Source organism: Strix aluco, chromosome 17 (genome assembly GCF_031877795.1).
Source record: "Strix aluco isolate bStrAlu1 chromosome 17, bStrAlu1.hap1, whole genome shotgun sequence".
Taxonomy (NCBI): Eukaryota; Metazoa; Chordata; class Aves; order Strigiformes; family Strigidae; genus Strix; species Strix aluco.
This window is the reverse complement of record NC_133947.1, coordinates 11,376,812-11,395,471: the sequence shown is the minus strand read 5'-3', so window position 1 is coordinate 11,395,471 and position 18,660 is coordinate 11,376,812. Positions and strand designations below refer to the sequence as shown.

General features: G+C 40.3%; 1 protein-coding gene across 2 annotated transcripts in view; it reads right to left on the bottom strand.

The window, feature by feature from the left end:
• Window positions 1-18,660, bottom strand: part of STK4 (serine/threonine kinase 4) — a 47,868-nt gene that overhangs the window by 8,410 nt on the left and 20,798 nt on the right. For both annotated transcript variants that reach the window (XM_074843002.1, XM_074843003.1), the window contains exon 10: window positions 14,498-14,655. In XM_074843002.1, the coding sequence (XP_074699103.1) occupies window positions 14,498-14,655 (158 nt within the window). The remainder of the gene's footprint in view (window positions 1-14,497; window positions 14,656-18,660) is intronic.

The window sequence follows — 18,660 nt, the reverse complement described above, 5'->3', positions numbered from 1 at the left end:
GGAGTTTGAAGACTAAAATACAGAAGTAATAAAATTGCAGCTTCCCACGCTACACAGGGAAACAAATTCTTAGTGGAAAAGATATGAGCTAGATGAGAACTAAAGAAAAAACAAATCAATTGTCTATTTAGCATAGCTTTTGCTGTCCTATCTTCCTTTTCTGCCTAGTTTTACACTGCAATTTAACAGTTCTTGACTTCGTGCCCAGTGATCAAAGCCCCCCAAAGAAACTCAAGACATTTTGAATCATATTAGTGGGGAGCACAACTCTTCATTTACTTGTGTGTATTTAGACTGGCAAAATCCAAACATGGCTTGAGAAGGGTTGTTATCCAAACCAAGTTATTCAAGCTATGCTAAACATTAAACACCAAATAGGAATTTGCTGACAGAGATAATGAAAAAATATTACCACTGTATAGTAGCAACAGGCTGCTTCAGAAAAACCAAACCAAACCAACCAAACTGGGACTACAATTGTACAGAAGCACATCTGAGCTCACACAGGAGGCTATTGATGATCACACGTGACACCAGAAGTGGCTATGTACCAGAGATAAGTACAAAAGAATTCCTACAAATAGTCTATTAAGTGTTCAGATGTCCTTTGGGAAGGGAGGCTCTTCATGGAAGAGACTAATTAAACTTCTGCTTCACGTGACCTTGGCTATCAGCACTGCTATCAAGATGCTTCCCTTCCGATAAAACCAAGGGCACACTCTCAATTCCTCTCCAGGATCCTGCAGATCAGTGTAATGAGTATCCACCGTATCCACCTCAACTTCAGAACGTTCCTTCTATCACCTCCTCAAGCAGGGTTTTATTTTTGGGAGGCGATCATCCATTGGATGCCACTTGCTGTGACTATTTGTAGCAACCACCTCGGAGTGTAATTCAGCCTGCAGCATGAGAGAGTGCATGGGTGCTACAGAAGACCACAAGCTAAGGAGAGGTGTCAAATCTCAAGGATTCATGAATGTGAGCTCTGACAAGTGTAAGAACTGAGATTATTCTGGAATTAGCCTTCTGTAACTTGAAAGACTGGTTAAACACGGTATCAATTAAATGCTCGTATCAAATATACTCTGAGGGAACAGATTACTGAATAGTAGTATGCACTTTTTTTAAACCAGCAAAAACAGCATTCAATTTCTCTGGCCAAAATTAAATGTAGAGGGCGATTTCTCATGCTAAGCAGTGCTCCAGACTTTAGGTCTTGAAAATGGTGATATAAATTGGTGTTGGAATAGCATGCCATTTTTTTCCTTAGCATTTTTCCTGAAATGCTGGCTCAATACCATTTGGCATACTTTCAATCACTGATCTAAAAATTAAGTGCCTTGTTCTCATTTATGTTTCTAGCATAAGGAGGCCTCGATGTAATGTATGAGCAGGCATTAACTATTTATTCACTGTAAGTTATCCAGTGCAAGGTACACAAGAATCTAAGAACCTACAGGTACTTACCACCCACTTTTCATCATGACTGTCAGGTCCCTACAACTTCACGAATCTGTCAAGCAGCCATGCTACAGAGGGGTTACACTAAATCAGAACAAACCCCAGTGCCTACACAAACGTTAATTATCTTGATTTTTCCCCCTTTTAGCATTAGCATGTCAGTGAAGTTTCGCACTGTTATGAAAGCAGTGAATGAAATGCACTCACTGTGGGATTTCATGCAAGATTAAAAATACAGATATTAATCTTTCAAAGGATTTGAAAAATAAGTCTCAGCAGCACAAGCTTCTGCTTTTAATGCATCTTAATTATTTAGGCAATGTGCTAGCAAAATACATCATGAGCTGCAGCATCGAGCACAAGTCAAAACAGCACTGCAGCTAGAACTTCGCAAAGAAAACGAACAGGATCTGTGATCACTGCACATCCAGAGACAGTTGTTCCAGGCCACCTCATCTGGACAGCAGATGACTTCAACAAAGAAGTAACACTCAACTTTCAACGAGATCAGCATATGCTCTAGAGGCCAAGTCAACTTAAGTCAGTGCGAGTCAAGCAGCTCTAACAGTTAAATGAGTACAATCAGAACATCGCTTTTTGTGGAGGCAAGACAGACACTAACACAACACACTCAGCAACTGATCTCCAGGCAAACCGGAAAAAAGTATTTTAATAAAGTTATATCAGAGGAGACCCAGGCCTTCTCAGATGACATGTTTGGGCTAGCTTTACCTTACTTTCACAAATGTGGAGTTTTATGGCTACTGAAAGGGAAACATCTTACTGCTAATAAAGATCCTAGTTATTTTAAATCACAGAATCATCTAGGTTGGAAAAGACCTTGAAGATCATCTAGTCCAACCATTAACCTAACACTGACCGTTCTCAACTACACCATATCCCTGAGCGCTACGTAGCTCTGCCTTTTTAATTAAAATAAAGGTGTATGATGCCAAGCCATTACATCTGTATTATTCCTACAGAATTAGCAGAAGGTGATGTGTGCCATCCTCCTTCCTGCCCTGCTCCCTGCAGGCCACATTGTGAAGACCATGTCTAAACTGGAAACTTCTCTTTGTCCTGCATCTGCAGTAGGAACTACTGCCAAGACCACTCTTTTCAGCTTAGGAAGGCTTCTCTCAAGCTGCCACACGATCACAGCTTGACCAGCTTCTTGGGAAGCTGCCTCTCCACTCAAGGCACTGCTGCTCGGAGCATCAGTACCACTTCACTGATGCAGCAGCAGGCGCTGAGGCCACTGCTCTTCTCTAGCAAGAACTGCCATAGTTTTATTACTCACCTGTTTCTTATTTCAGGCTATATTTACACCCCAAAAGTTTGATCCTGTTGGTTTAGCAAGGACTGTCTTCAAGCACACTTTCAGTAGCTAATTCCTGTGACTGCTATGGAAGAGACACACACACACACATGCTTTAGACACACAACTGCTCCCTCATCAGCTAAGATTCATCTTTGCTTTGATTTCTCACCCTCTCCACAATTTGGAAGTTTTCCCCCATTTCTCGAAAGTCTGTAAGAGCCAGGAGGAAGAGCTTTGCTGTTGGCAAGATGTCAGAAAATTCCCAATACAGAAACTAATTTCAGAGGATTCTAGCAAACATCCAGATCTCCCTGGCTACTCAGACATAACTACGCAGCGATTATGCAGAGCGGTTACCCACAGAGCAGAGAAGATTGCACAACTGTGGGAACACCGTAGCTTACATCAATAATGCTGGCATCCCTGAGTTACTCTTAGCCAAGAATTGCACTTTATTCATCCTTACTGTAATCCTTAAAAGGCTCAAGAAAGTTTTGGTGTTACAGCCAGCACAAGCATACCGTTGTTACCCTCAGCACTGTACAGACTTTATATTAAGGAAGAAAACCCACCCAAAGCTCCACTCATTGATATGAGTGGTCATAAAAAAAAGATGTTTTTAAAGAGAGTAATGCATTTTAATCTTCTGAGCCCCAAGATTAAATTTCCTTTTTTAGCCTTAGTATCATTTATGAGTATGAATAATATTAACTTTCAAAATCATCCCAAGTACAGTACACACTTCATCTAAACAAAGGAAATGACAAATTGTGTCAGCGGTGTTGTGTGGCACTGAACTTCAAGAAGTCCAAACCTTAAAATCCTTTAGGGACTTAGAAAGTGGCTGACTAATCCTGTAATCACAAAGACAAGTAATCTCACCGTTTTTTTTTTCAGTAACTGAATTAGAAACCAAGCTAAAAGGTCAGCCTTTCTGGACAAGAAAAAAAAAAAACCCACCAAGCAAAAAAAAGGAGCATCACTTGCTTATAAAAAACACTTGCTTGCCAGAGATGTGATTAAGGAAAAACACAGCAGAGCATTTTTTTCCCCCCTTCTCTAAGTGATTAAGCTTTAATTTTCTTAAGTAAGAGTACCAAAATACCTCTGGACATGCTCAAATAAATCATGTCATTGGGCTTTGAAGATCTGGCTAGCTGAACAACTCAGCTGTAAAGTACACAGCTGACTGACATGGGGGTTTTTTGGTTTTTGTTTGTTTGTTTGTTTGTTTTAAGAAAAGCAATCTGTCAGAAAATGGTGATTCCTTTAAACCAAATAAAATTCTCTACAAGTCTGAGAGGTTTAACTAAGTTCTGCTAGGAAGGGTAAGTGGGTCTGTAATGGAGCTTACTTCCAATCCAAGGTAAGTAGGCATTATAGATAGTTTTAACCAACTTTGGCCTATCTTAACACTTAAGAATATTAACCTTTAGTCAACAAATGTTTTTAACTTGAGTCTTCATCTCCCAATTTATTTCTGACTCCAGGAGAGCTGCTGAAGGGGGGTTGTTTCCAGGAAGACCACACCAGTTCCTTACCTCGTGTACCTGAAAGTGAGGCTTGTCACGAAACCCCAGTCTGACGCTGCTCTGCCCTCCCTCCTTCACTAAGGGAAAGGAAGCAATAGCCACAAAGACGACGACTGGAGAGAGAATGAAAAGCTTTCCGAGGAAAGACTGACCTACAGAGATTTCCAGGACATTTTGAAAAATGAATAGCTGCATGACCATGGGAGAGGCTGTCATCTTTAAAACCAGGGGCATATGTTTAATATCTCAGAGACAAATATTTTTTGGAACAGCCCCCTGATGAACCATCTCCATAAAATCCATGTCACATGAACCTGCACGCCTCACCATACAAGGTTTTCCCAGGTGTTCACTATTACTTGGGCATCTATTTATAATGATCCTGCACGATGGCAAGTCACAAAACAAGAAGGAATTAAGCACTCCATTTCTGAGTAACATTCCTTTCAGACTGTATCAGTCATTACGTATTAAGCTACTCTTTCTCCCTCTTTCTTGAAGGTCAAAGCTTGGGTTCTGAAGCTATCTGGTCACTGAGGTTACTGAAATAAGAGCTAAAGCAAACCTCCCAGGATACCCTGGATGTTGGAAGCAGCCACAGCCAACTGCAAAGTGTTACCTTCTCTACATGAGCAAGACCTCAAACATGCCTCACACATGATGAAACTTCCCCCCAAGAAGTCTCCTGGTGAGCTAAGCAGGGAGACACCCAGCAATTACATGCACCAAGTAACACTGACAATAAGCAACATCTAGATTGTTCTGCAGGTTTTATAGTAACACAAGAAGAGAGTGCACAAAGGCAAATGCACCAGGTCCAGAAGTCAGAGCTGAGATAATTTTGCTCCTCCACAGTACATCATTTCAGGCACTTGTCTGGATGAGACCCTGTTCATCAGAAAGTATTCACAGAGGCTTGATAGAGACTATCCCCAAGCTTTTCCTTTATGGTCCAGAGACTCCATCCTCCAAGAGGCAATCCAGAGCAGCTCCTGATGCAGAGTCCCCAAAAGGAGCCCTTTTTGCTACAGATTAGAAAAACCTGGACAAGCTTGTCTTTTGAAGCTACATTACCCTTAACAAACATTTGTCCTGACAGATGAGTTGCAAGAAGATTTTAGAAGCATTTCAAATAGATCTCATTCGAGCAGCAGTGTTCGTTCTATAAGGGAGATGCTGTGCCAAGAACACACCCAGCCTTGAAAATAGATCCTAACGCGTAACATGGCTCAGACAGGTTTTCTAAAAAATTCAGTATGCTCAGAGAATTTTCCAACATCACACCTTTAATTATTAACTCCTCTTCCCTTTCTCCCAAAGCATGTTGCAGCCTAACCTTAAACATACTGCAGTAGTGGGACAAATCCCATGATCAAAGACACTGGATGAAGTTCTGTGAGCTAGTTCATCCACAAAACTTCTAGTCAATGTCTCAGCTGATTAAACGCTACAGTAGGAAAGCAGCCTCCAAGATAGTCCCAGGATGTTGAATTTACAAGTCTGAATACTCTCATATAAAGTTGATTTCAGGTTACATTATTTCAGTCTCCATTAAGGGCTATGACCTAAGCAATTCAACACAAACAGCAGCAACTCATTTTACTTCCCACTCACCGCAAGTTTCATTTAAAAGCCTTATGTCACAGAAGGCCTGCTATATACAAAAATATAGCAAAAATGAAATTTTGACAGCAAGTTGTGGCAGTAAGTGCTTTGCAATCAATGTCAGTATGCACCAAAGTGAAAGCAGGTGGTGAACGATGACCCTGTTACCAAATGGAAGACAGCAGAAATCTATTCTCTTCCACAGTAGATCTAAGAGTCAAGCCACTGAACGACCTTTTCCAATTTCAAATATTGCTAACAAATTTTAAAACCAAATGTGCTATCTTCTGGGTTGTTTTTTTTATTTGTTGCTGTTATAAAGGGAATTTAGAAAGGTTTATAAAATCTACATACATAGAGTTTGCTGTAATCACATTGGTGGTTTGAAGCAGCCATGATGAGGTTTGCAATCAGGTTCAGAGTGTCTTCCTCATGCAAATGTTACAGAAGATTCAAGACCACTTAACAAACAATAAAAGAAATAAACAAGCTGTTCCTGGGCTTATTTTTAAAGTGACTGTGTGTTTGATTACACAGTGACAAAATGAACGATTTTTCCTTAATAAAGATCTCACAAGTTAAAAGTATTTGCTGGGAAGAACATACTAAATATGCTGAAAAGGTAATGCTTAAAAGAAACACAAACAATTAGCAGAGCTTTAAAAATTCTTGGCAGATGGCTGAAAGAAAAAAAAGGAAATCCATTTCAGAGACATCAATGTTATAAATCAAGGCAGGTGACATTTAAAACCAATGAATAAAACATCACAAAAACCCGTCTTGTTTTATAAATCATACTTCACAGTGGAAATTACATCTAGGTACTACACTTCAAGACCTCCCTCAATTAGCAGGAGATACCACTGAGGTACTATTTCAGTTTTGGAAATTAATAGTTGTCTACTCTGGACTGCATCTGTTTGCAGAAAAAAATATTCTCTTCATTCGAGTCTGTTTTTTTCCCCCCCTAAAAATACAGTCTTAATGCTCTCCCACTGAAAGAAAGCTTTATTTTAGATTCAGCACAGCACAAACAACTCTCTCAAGTTTACTGGTTTCCCAACGAGGAATGAACCCTAGTTCTATAGGACCTGGATGGAGGTATCTATCAGCCATCTCAGATCTGGCTTTCTCTCTCAAACTGATGAATGCCCTAGCAAATAAGTTCACTTTACAATCAAAGTAAGACTACTGGAAGAAATCAGTGCCTGAGAAGTAATTTTTATTCCAGTCACCACTGGGAAAAAGGGGAGTTCATGATAGATGAAGGGAAAAAACCTTTGGACAGGGAAATCCCTGAAGATTCTCTCAAAGTGTTTGGTTTAGTCTTGGAAAAAGTGTTATTGAAAAAAAGCTCTATTTTAACCAAACTTTTTTTTCTTCTACGCAAAACTATACATATTCAAACAAATTTTTTGAACAGTCAATCTTCATTCATCACACCAGGGTCAGAGTAACTTGTTCTCTTAGAAAAGAAAGAATGTATTGCAAGTTTCGTAGTAATTTAATACAAATCTCAAGATTATTTGATTCTCAAATAATTCCATTTAAATAACCTGCAAATGCACACTCTAATAAAGCTTTTTTTGCTCCTGTCCAAGCAGATAGACTTTCTGGAGTCTTGGTAACCACCTCGGATTATTCACTTGAGTAATTTGGATGGGAGAAAGGAAGAACAGAAAGATTAGTGTAGAGGCCTGCATCTGACACCTTTTCCAAGCTGCTTAAAAGACAGAAGTAAAAAGAAGATAAAGCTCAGAGGATCACAGTAGAGTCAGGAAACATTATAAAATCATAAACTATGGAGAGTCACACAACAGCAGCTTACACATATAATGAAAATACTTTTCTTCTAGCATCAACCTCACCGATGTATCCTCAGCATCCCTTCTTCCTACTGCTAGAAAAGACCCAAAGACCAGTTCCAACAAAATGAGAACCAATTATTTAGCCTGCCATCATTTTCAAAGCCTGCAACTGCACAGAAAATACTCCCAAGTTTTTAATCGACTGAACTTTTAGAAGGACAAAAGGTAGCAAAGCTATAAAGCATCAATATTAGATTGCTAATAAATGCTATCCAAATGAATGTTCGGAGAAACCAAAGACATTGAATGTTCCAGGTACTGGTAGACAACAAGCTGTTCACAAGACAAATGACACCTTCACAGACAGAATACAATAAATTAGAGACTCTGGTCATTGTAAAGCAGAATGCGTTTACTGTTATTGATAAGCAATAAATCACCTGCCCTCTAACAGTTCCTCCCTATAAATCACTTCCAATGAAAGAAACAGATGGTTCCAGTATGCAGCCATTCCTCACCACAGTCCTGAGCTGGGAGAAGAAATATACTGTGTTGAGTGATACCCATTTTTAACCATAGACATTCTGTAGTGGCGCAGGGAAACAGCAGGGCAATGCAAGAGACATAACCCTGCGCGCTGTGAGATCCCAGCTGCAAGGTTTGCAGATCCACGCCAGGGCCGAGCAGATCCAGAGCTGCAGCGTGCATCAGCCACTGCACTTCCCCGGGCTGGGCTCCAGCGGTTGGCTTTCCTACGCCCGGACCACACCTGAGAGGCAGAAGCAGACTCTGATCTGCAGGCAGCGTCAGGCTGGTGTCTACCATCAGACTCCAAAATACAGTATGATCCTAATGCAATTTGATTTGCTTTAAAAGAATTAAGCTTTCTATAAACTTTTCAGTAAAAACTCTAATCTCTTGCTATCACACCAATACCTAATTTGTCTCACTAGAAGGAAAAGGATTCGCATTAATGATTTCACTGCAAACCAGAAGCCATTTGTCCAACCGAACAAGCTGAAGACACCATCAGACTAACACGCTTTCCTTCTCTTCTGGTAAAGATACTAGAAGGTTTTACTTTTTTATTTTAAAAATCTTTGTTTCCAGTGTAATGTTTCAAACTACTAAGTAAAAGCACAGAAATGAGGATCTTAATAAAAAAACTGTATATCCCAGCTGAGAGCAGCATAATGAAACATTGTCTCATTAAACAGAAAATTGTATTTTTCTTTACTACTTCAAGAAAAAGAATTATACCTCCATTCAGGTAAGAGGAAGGCTCACTTTCATTTATGTTATACTTGTAAAAAAGAAAGATCTAAGCAGTAGCTGTTAAAAGCTCTGGCTAAAAGCTGCTTACAGACACAGACAAAAAGTATTATGATTTCCTATTAAGTAAGTGTAAATGGACATACAGTTATTCAAAGTTATTTAAAGGCTGCTGCAGTTGCAATACCAACTCTTGAAGTGCAGATAATTCAAGAACTCCGAAAGATGTGAATACACATTTAGAAACAGGACTTTATTAAAATGTAAGTGTTTTCTTGATGCTTTTGCTTACACAGTTTGTCAGGCTATTGCTTTGTCTCTTATCTGAACAAGCTGCAATCACAAGTGTGAAATATGTGTCTATTGCTCACTCCTTTGTCTCACTGGCTTGGTGAACCATCCAACTCCTACAGATTCCTGCTCCAGAGAGCCCCTGGCAGGACTCCTGTAAGGAAGAGGAGCACTGTCTGGAGCAAGAGCTTCTAAACAAAACCAAAGACCAAGTAATCGGTCTACAGACACTTTTGAGCCAAAGATGCCTCATTTCAAGATTAGCGAATTTTAAGGAGCACAATCCATGGAGAAGTCAGACATCAACAGCAAGCTGTGGCCCAAGCACTTTGGAGCAACAGGCTAGATGACTGGTTACTGGAAAGAGATCTGCAGTGGTGGGACCAAACCCAGCCCTTCCTCCAACTCCTGTAACTCAGCAAGGCCCCTTCTCTGCCCATCTCTGTCTAGCAGATGGTGAGGTGGAGACACAAACTGTTGCTTGTACAAGAAGGCTCTGACTGTGCAGCCCTGACAAAAGTGGCAGCTGATCAGTATCTGCACTCTTGCCCTCAATTAGAGGCAATTAACACCTCCTGCTCATCCTTCCTTCTTTTGCCCTGCAAAAATTTCAGAAGCAACAGTTCTACTGCTTGCAGACCAGTCTTCTCCAGTAGTAGAGAAACAGATGACACTGTGCGCTGAAAAGCGATAAAGTCTGTTTTGGAACTGGGGGAAATCACACCAATCTTTCCTGCCCAAAGAATTTCCCATTGGCAGCCAACAAGACACTTCTCAAAGCGAGCTAAAGACGAGCTAGGGCAGAGAATAGCACTCACAGCACGGAAACACAAGACCTGAAACACAAGTTTGCTCGCAGCAGACTGAAGCGTGGTGAACCTGTGAACAAAGGCCACGACAAGAGCCATCTTCTGCAGTCCTTCCACAGAAAGCTGAGATCTGTCATGTCTGTTCCTTCTACTTCTGCAAACCTTGACACTCTCAATGATATGCATTAATTTTATTTCTGTAAGGAAAAAAGTTCTGCTCCAAAGTTTGTCTGCTTCAATGAGAAAACACGTGAAGGCAGACCCTCTTCACTAAGCCAAGGAGTGAGAAGACCCAAACTACTGGCTGTTAACTGTAGGAAGATGAAAGGTCTGATCGACCAAGGCTTAGCAGATGCAAACAAATCAAGGTCTTCCCAAAGGGAGCTGCATACTTCTGAGGAGAGAGACATAAACCTCATTTCTGAATGTCAGCTTCCTTCCCAGAGCTGTGGTAGCAGGACAGAGATTGCCAGTGCAGAAAACGATTGCTGATGGTTGCAGTTTCTCCACTGAGGTCCTGCAGGTGAATGGCAATGCTTTCCCTCAAAAGCTCAACTATCACCTGGTGTTCTTCCAGTGAACCGTAGATCGTAAGAGCAGCTAAAGACAACATAAAAGTGTCTGTATCAATTAAGCTCGACAGGCTACCTTACACTGGCAGAAATGGTCAGCAGATACACAGGTGCTGGAATCAAAAAAGCCTTGGTGTGAAAGGCTCCAACTCCTTGCGTAAAGCCTGCTGAAAGACTTGATGTCCTGCAGTACTCTTGCTCTAGTGTCTGTTCAAAGCTCAGGTCCTATCTGCCTCCACATCCAAAACAATACACTAGGATACTTAATTAGCACAGACTTGGTGTTAAAAAGAAAAAAAAAAATGAATTCAAGTTACAGCAAAACCTAAATTCAACACTACGGGTATGAAAAGAAACAGTAGCTGCATCATGATGGCAAAATTCAAGACTGACAGGGGCTCTACTGCCACTCATTTTCACCAGTGAAACCACACTCATGAAATAAAACTTAAAACATTTCTGGATTGTCATAGTTACCATAAGCCATGAATGGCTGGAACCTGCTAATTTGCTAACCAAATAGGCTTTCATTAAAATGATTAGTGATATAATACACAACATCCGTGACTGGATGATCCACAAATATGTGCTATGATAGGTTTGGCAAAACTGAATGCCTTTCAAGCAGGACCAGAATAAAAAAAAAAAAAAAAAAAAAAAATCCCACTTTACTCACAAGTGATATTGGAACAGTGACCTGCTCAGAGCAGTTAAAAGGCTTTTAAAAAGGGAATATGTGAAGGGTTTGTTGTGTCTAAGGGCAGGAAACACTGCACAATTAATTTTGCCGTATGTTACAGTACTACTGAAAGATGAAAGTGAAAAATGTATGACAAATCTTCTAGCATTATTAATTTAAGTCTGTGCAACAGTATGTGACTAACATTCACTGGCAAAATTAAATTTAACTACAAAAATTCTGAGATCTGATTATGGCAATTAGGAATTCTACATACAATGCAGCCTGCCCATTAACAATCTAGCCCTGCAGCATTTTTGTATTAGAGTTTGTTATATTCTTCCTAAAAGCAAGATTTTTTGCCCATAATTAGTATTTTTCTCCCCCACGTTAAATACATCATAATGTTCTTGAAAACTTTTTCTGTAATCAAGCAGGGCTTAAATCTTCAGAGATCCTTGTTCAAACACGAGCAGGGATGAACATTCACACCACTGGGCATTGACTAATCAGTTAATAGTAACTTCTACCTCAGAAATCCAAGGCTGGAAATACACTGCTGGAAATACACTGGGTTTATGCCATCTCTGCCCACCACCAGGACATAGCCAGGGCATCACGTCTTGGAGGAATGGAGTTCATCACCTTTTAGATCAGGATCTCTGGGTTTTCAGCTCTGCAGTGGATGGGGCTGACTCAATCTAACCCTCATCTAACATGACATTGCCATTGTGATATAAATAGTGTCGTATTTGCCTGCTTCAGAGGAACAATGTTAGTCAAGAAAAGGTCAAATGGTTTTGCCACAGGGGAAAAGAGCAAAAATCTTTTGTAATTTAATGTTGTCCCCCCCCTTTTTTTTTTTTGGAAGACAGGAGACTCCAGGTGCTAGTCACATAGGAGGGAGAGGAATACAGAAGAGAAGACAAGGCATATTTATCTAGTCTACAGTAGCACAAAGCAGTAATATTTCAATCATTTCTTAAGGCCCAGGAGGAACTGATATTCACCCAGCATCTCACTGACCTCATCTCTACTTGGAATCCTGCAAACTCTATAGACAAAGTTTGCTCCAACCTGTCTACTTTGACAATGCAGAAATAAGTTATAGCTGCAGGCAGGTCTAGGACAGACGTATTTGATACACCTAACAAACACATTTTTTTTCTTATTCTACAATGCTTATTGCACTGATGCTTTCAATTAACACAGCATTAATAAACATGACTTTTACCCGTAGCTAGCCATCAAATTGATCAATTTTAAGCCAAGTGGGAAAAATACTCAGCTTTAAGTTTTTAAATACATTACACAACGTGAGGTTACTGCTACCAACCCTCTGATAAGGGCTATACAAATATCCGCATATATTTATTAAGGTGGTTTTCAAGCATTTTTCCTACCCTACAGAAAAGAAAGTAGCTCTGTTACAAAATTTGCATGCAACACAGGCTGGTATATTCATACACAGTTGAACTAGAGAAATACATACAGCTGGGAAGCAAAATTTCTACAAATTACTACATGAAGGTGACCCAAAGCCCGATTTATTGCTAGCTTTTATTGCTTGCTTTTATTGCTTCCAGCGCACTGGTAATCTGTGCACATGGCAATACTTCAATACTAATGGAAATCAGTAAACAAGGTCACATGCACGTCAAACAGTTGCGTTACACGTTCTAAAAATACTTGTAGGTCCTGTTTGCTAGAATGGCACCGACCTTTCCTTGTGTCATCCGTGCTGCCTGTGCCACTCACTGGGTGTAGCCTGCACCTTCAGCTCACTGTATGCAGGGTGGAATACATCCTACTCAGTGGAAATAAGGGTAACTGCTAAACTGGTTATCAACCAAATTAGAAAGTAAAATAATTACAGCAAATTTTCCCTTGGGCCATCTTCTGCAGACTATAAAAGACTTGTAAGATGCTCCAAACCAGCCCATCTTTCCTGGGAAGTACCACACATTGAAAACTAATTGTTTATCATTAAATTAAGTTACAGCATGTAAGGTGAACGAGATAAACAAAGCATCTGACTTGACTGGAATCGTGTGCTTGGCCCAGACCCTGTGATACACAGGCAGCTTGCAGGCTGTTTATGCAGTGACTTTAAGCCTTCAGGCTAAACATAACATAGTGCAAAGGGCTACAAGAGAGAGAATGAGCAGGTCCCCTCAGCTAGCCATCCTTTTCAGTCTAAATAAGAAAATTTGAGATGCAGCAGCAAAGACAACAAAATACGTGTAAGAGCAGTAGTCTATACAATCTGTACAAAGAGAACGACAGGCTCCACCTATTACTCCAGCCTTAAAGTAAAGCACATCCTCGAGTCGTGACAAGCAGAGGGATTTTGCTTTCCATACTGCTTTGTGAAGGTGGAGTGAATCTCACCAACTACTGAACGCAGCATGACAACCTGAACCACGGGCAACACAGACATTGTAAGGGCGCACAATGCACTTAAAGCAAAAAGTGCTTGCAGTGAAGTATCATTGAAAGAAAATGCCGCAGAGGGAGCAGTGTTTGGCAGAGCATGCATCTTCCGGCATTCTGAACTCAAACCAGCAGCACTCCATCCTCACAAAAAAAGTTTAAATCAGACTTATGAATAATAGATCTTTTTTGGACCTCTGAAAAGTTCCTGGAAATTCTGAGCACATGAACCTTAGTCAGGAAGACCGAAATTGAGGATTTGAAAGAGAAATGAAGACAAGCTTGTTGTTTATATAATAAAACCCAGTGCCAAAGCTTGAGAAAAACAAGGAAATTCAATGGTTCTAACACTGTTCTTTGTCAAACACTATACATTCAGGATTTGCATTTCCCAACCGCCATCTGGAATTCTGTTTTATTTTAAATACATAATGGGGAAGTAAAGCAAGATAGCTTGTACCTTCATGTCCTCAGGCTTTTTATGTTCGTTTGTTTGCTTTTAAACAAAGAAAGTATACGTTGCGATTATGGTTACGATTACCAAGAAATACCTAAAGAAAATGAGTTTTTCAAAATGCCCCATCCAAATGCATTAGCAATCAGAATCTCCTCAAGTTTCCATTAGTCCGTCAAAACAAGAAATAATCTTATAGCAGCTCTGACTAAAACTCTTAAAGATTGTCACATTGATTGAAATTCAAAGTATAGACTTACAAATTCGTAGTCTCCATCCTGTGGTACTTTCCAATCAGATGCATTTTTTGTCTGGCCAGACACATTCTTCCCAAAGCTATTGATTTGATTCTCCTTCTCCTTCTGCTCAAAATATTCAAGGAATGATGGTTTGGCTGGCTGCATTGTTTCATCCCTCCCTGGAAATATTAAAAACAAAAAAACCCAGTTGTTTTCAAAAATATACTTTCAGTTACACTGCTTTACATCATGCCCAAAAGTGATTTTATTTTTTTAGCACACACTAAATCACACAGCACTGCTAAAGTACTATTTTTTCGGCAGCTCTTCAAGCATAAAACTGACTGTACAGTGAGAAAACTGGATAAGGGAAACTTAAACCTCACCACACAAGTGATTGCAATGCTGGAGGCCTTGGCCTCGAGACCTGAAATCCATTCATCAAAGCACGCTACCAGGTAAACGAGCTTCACGCGCTGAATGCTACAACTAAGCTGCTACCAACGAGAGAGGCTGGGCTTTTTTCATCCCAGCCAGGTTGCACGCACTGCAAAATAGGCAAAGTTCCAAAACTAAACAGCGTTGTTTTACAAGCAGAAACTCATCTTTATATTTATGAATAGAATAGCACAAAAGCAAGGCTTTCAAAGACCACATCTACCATGCAAAATATCACATAACTTGCCTTGGGTAGAAGTAATCAAGTTCTACATTTCTTGGGTAGGAGGATTAATTAGTTTGCAAAGCTTCTTTTTTCTTTTTATAAACAGTAAGTTTTCAAGTTTACTGCCCTAGTTTTATTTTTGTAAGTTAATTTCTCTAAACACACTTTCTTGGTGGATTACTTGAATAAACCAGACATATAGATTAACTATTCAATTCTAGACTGCATTTAAGAAACTTGGGGTAATAAAAAATGGGCAGGGGCAGAAAGAGAGACATAGGACTCAAAATAACCCCCTACATATGAATACTTTGATTTTTAAAAGCATCTCTCATAAGCCTCCCAAGCACCATTCTCAATAACAGAGTTCACTCATACTGATGGGAGAAGAAAGGATATAGCCAAGAGCACAAAGCTTTAGCACAACTAGATTTATATTATTCTCATTTGTCTAAATTATTTTTTAGAACAAGCAGAAGTTAAAAGAAGATGGAGAATGCTGCTGAACCATTAAGAGCAACAAGCTAGTAAAACTACATTCTCATAGGGTGCCCACATACGTTGGATAGTTGGTGGGATTAGAGGTACAAGCATTCATGTATCCCTTCTTCCTTTAGCCATCACACCATCCAAATCCCTCCTCATGGGATTTAAGTACCATTACATACAAATAAATCCATTCAGCAAACAGGTTTCTGTCACTGAAGGAAGAAATGTATGGTCACAAATTCCCAGATTAAGGAAGATCCCCAAGTGCTGTTTGGAGAGAGAGCAGGTGGGCTCCACGAACAGAAGGCAGCTTCAGCTCCAGGGTGACAACAGCACAACAGGGAAGGAAGTGATGAAAAGTGAGAGAGTGAAAATAATGATTCCTAGCACAGGCAACATAAAAGCCAATACAGGAAGAAAACACAATTTAACTTCACAGCAAGTCAAGATGGTAAGACTTTCAATATCTCCAAAGGAAGATTTCTTTAGTAGTACAACTGGTACAGCATCAGATGCTGCCCAGACTACTCACACTTAAAACTGGCCTATCCTGTGAGTTACAGTGCCCCTAATATCTTGTAAAGAGCCTCAATCTAAACGAAGTGGCAGGCTTGCACAGCAAACATGCTTTAACGGGGCTGCACAAGACCATGACAGCTGCAAACTCAGCTAAAGACTACTCGCAGCTTAATGCCATTGTGCTGCTCTTTATGATAAAACGCTTCACAAAAACCTGTGCGCATAATGGAAGTAAGCACTGTAACAATACCTAGTAAAATGCTTTTGTTCTGATAAAATACCATTCTCTAGACACTGGAGTAGGTTACCCACACTTGAAACATGCATTAGGCGATGCAGAAACCATAGCTTTCAGAAAGCAGGATTAGGGCTAGAGTTAACAGAAAATGGCATCAGAATAGCCTAGTTCTGGACTGTGGAAATAAGTTCATTGCTGAATGCCATACATTTGAAATAAATATAATCTGGCAGGCAATCAACCAAAAGTTTAGAGCTTCAGACAAGCACACAGGGGATGGAGCCATCCTTTGATGGGTTTGTGGGGTCTGCATAACGCAGAGACTCTCCTACAAGAGTCTGGACAGAAGGCAGGCTATCACAAGACAGTCCTCACTAAGGACATTCAGCAGTGCTTTTCTCTTAAAAAAATATTAGCTACTCTGAAAACCCATTAAGATTTCATCACCGAATATTATTCTTGCACATAAAATTGCCATCCACTGATCCAGAACTTCCCTGGCAGACTCTGATCCTCAGACAATTGTATGAATTCCTCAGTCAGCTATGAGATACTTTAGGAAGTTATTTGTCTACAGACCTCTTAAATACAGAACAAATTTCCGCAAAGTATGAGAAATCTTGGCAGGATATTGGAGTTGTGATACTGAGAGAAGTGTGGTTCTACACAGCCTGAAATGTCATGATGCATTTTGAAAAAGCACTGCATCGTACTGCCTCTCCAGGGTCAGCTAAAAGCTTAGGCATGAACTGAAGTGCTTATACTTTTGCACCATGACAACTGGAGCAAAGACAAATTATTCTACCCCTGGCAGTAGTTCCCCTTTTTTAAAAAGCAAAACCAAAAAACTCATCGTACAGAATTAGATCAAGAAAGACACCTTCAGACAGGCTGCGTGAAGGTCAGTCAGGGAACACGTCTGAGAAGTGGAGAACAGATTTGCTGTTGGGAATAATTACTGAAATACAATAGCAATCCAATTACTGCTAAGTGATAAAACATTTATTTAGAACGAAGTAAATACACCCCTTGTATTCCGCTGCAGTCCAGCCTGTTTGAAGCAGGAGGTAAGTTATTATGGGCAATTGTGGGAATATATAACACCAACAAATTTTGTAGAAATAGAAAAATTCATAACTATCTAGGCTAATCTATACACAGCTTACTGACAGCTAGCCTAGGTCTCAGTAATTCAGGCCTCCTAGGAAAAAAAAAAGAAAATTGAAATCAAGCTTGTACTCTATGTTTTGAAATCAATTGTTTGCAGCACAGGAGACTTTGAAAGCAAGTGTTTCACTTCAGTGACACTGGCTTATTCGGTTCTTTTCCATTTATTTTTTTTTAATTAAAAAAGACTGTTTGCTCATACCAGACCTTAATTCAGAGTGTCACTTAAAATAATCACGCTCATTTCCCCACATCTTGTATTTTACCAAGAACTGCAATATTTGTAAATGACTAGTTATATCTACTGAACAACCACCTATTGTAGCCTCACTGAATTATTGAAAGGCATATCCAAACCCAAGCTTTATTTAATAAAACTTCTGTTTTCATGCAGAAATGAAACAAAGAAGGAAGCACATGAAGTGGTGGTGGCAGTTTATAATCCTGAAGAGTCCCACTGGATTTTCAGCACCACCAGTACAAGCGACCAAAAGCTGGGGGGCTGCAGCAGAAGGCTGCTGGGGACACCAGAGGGGTCTCTGCCATGCTGAGAGGGTGGGAGGGAAGGGGAGGTTCAGCCTGGGGAGGGCAGGAGAGGCTCTAGCTGCGGTCTCCCACCCCAGCAGGCCATCAGAGCCCTGCTCTCCCCAGTGAAAGGACGAGAGGAACGGTCTGAACGCCAGCAAGGGCAAGTCGGCTGAACATAAGGAAGAAAGTTTTCACAACAGGTGTGGTTGTGCAACGGAGCAGGGCTGGAGCAACTGTGCAAGGCCCTGAGCAACCGGATCTGACACTGCCGGATCTGTCTGACCACTGACTTGGTCCCAGCCATCACACAGGGAACTGGGCTGATGACCTCCAGCGGCTGCTGGCAAGCCAAGCTCTTCGACTCACACTCTTCACACCCGCTGTCAGACACCTCTAACCTTGCAGCCACCTTAGGCCTTTCAAATGCATGCAATGTTTAGGCACCATTTTAGTACATTTCTACACATCAACATGTCACACTGCATCTTTATTTAGTGTTGGTTTGGTTTTTAAGCTGACTAAAATAGAGATTGCTAACTGACAAAAAATGGAGAAAAGATAAAATAAACCAAAAAATAG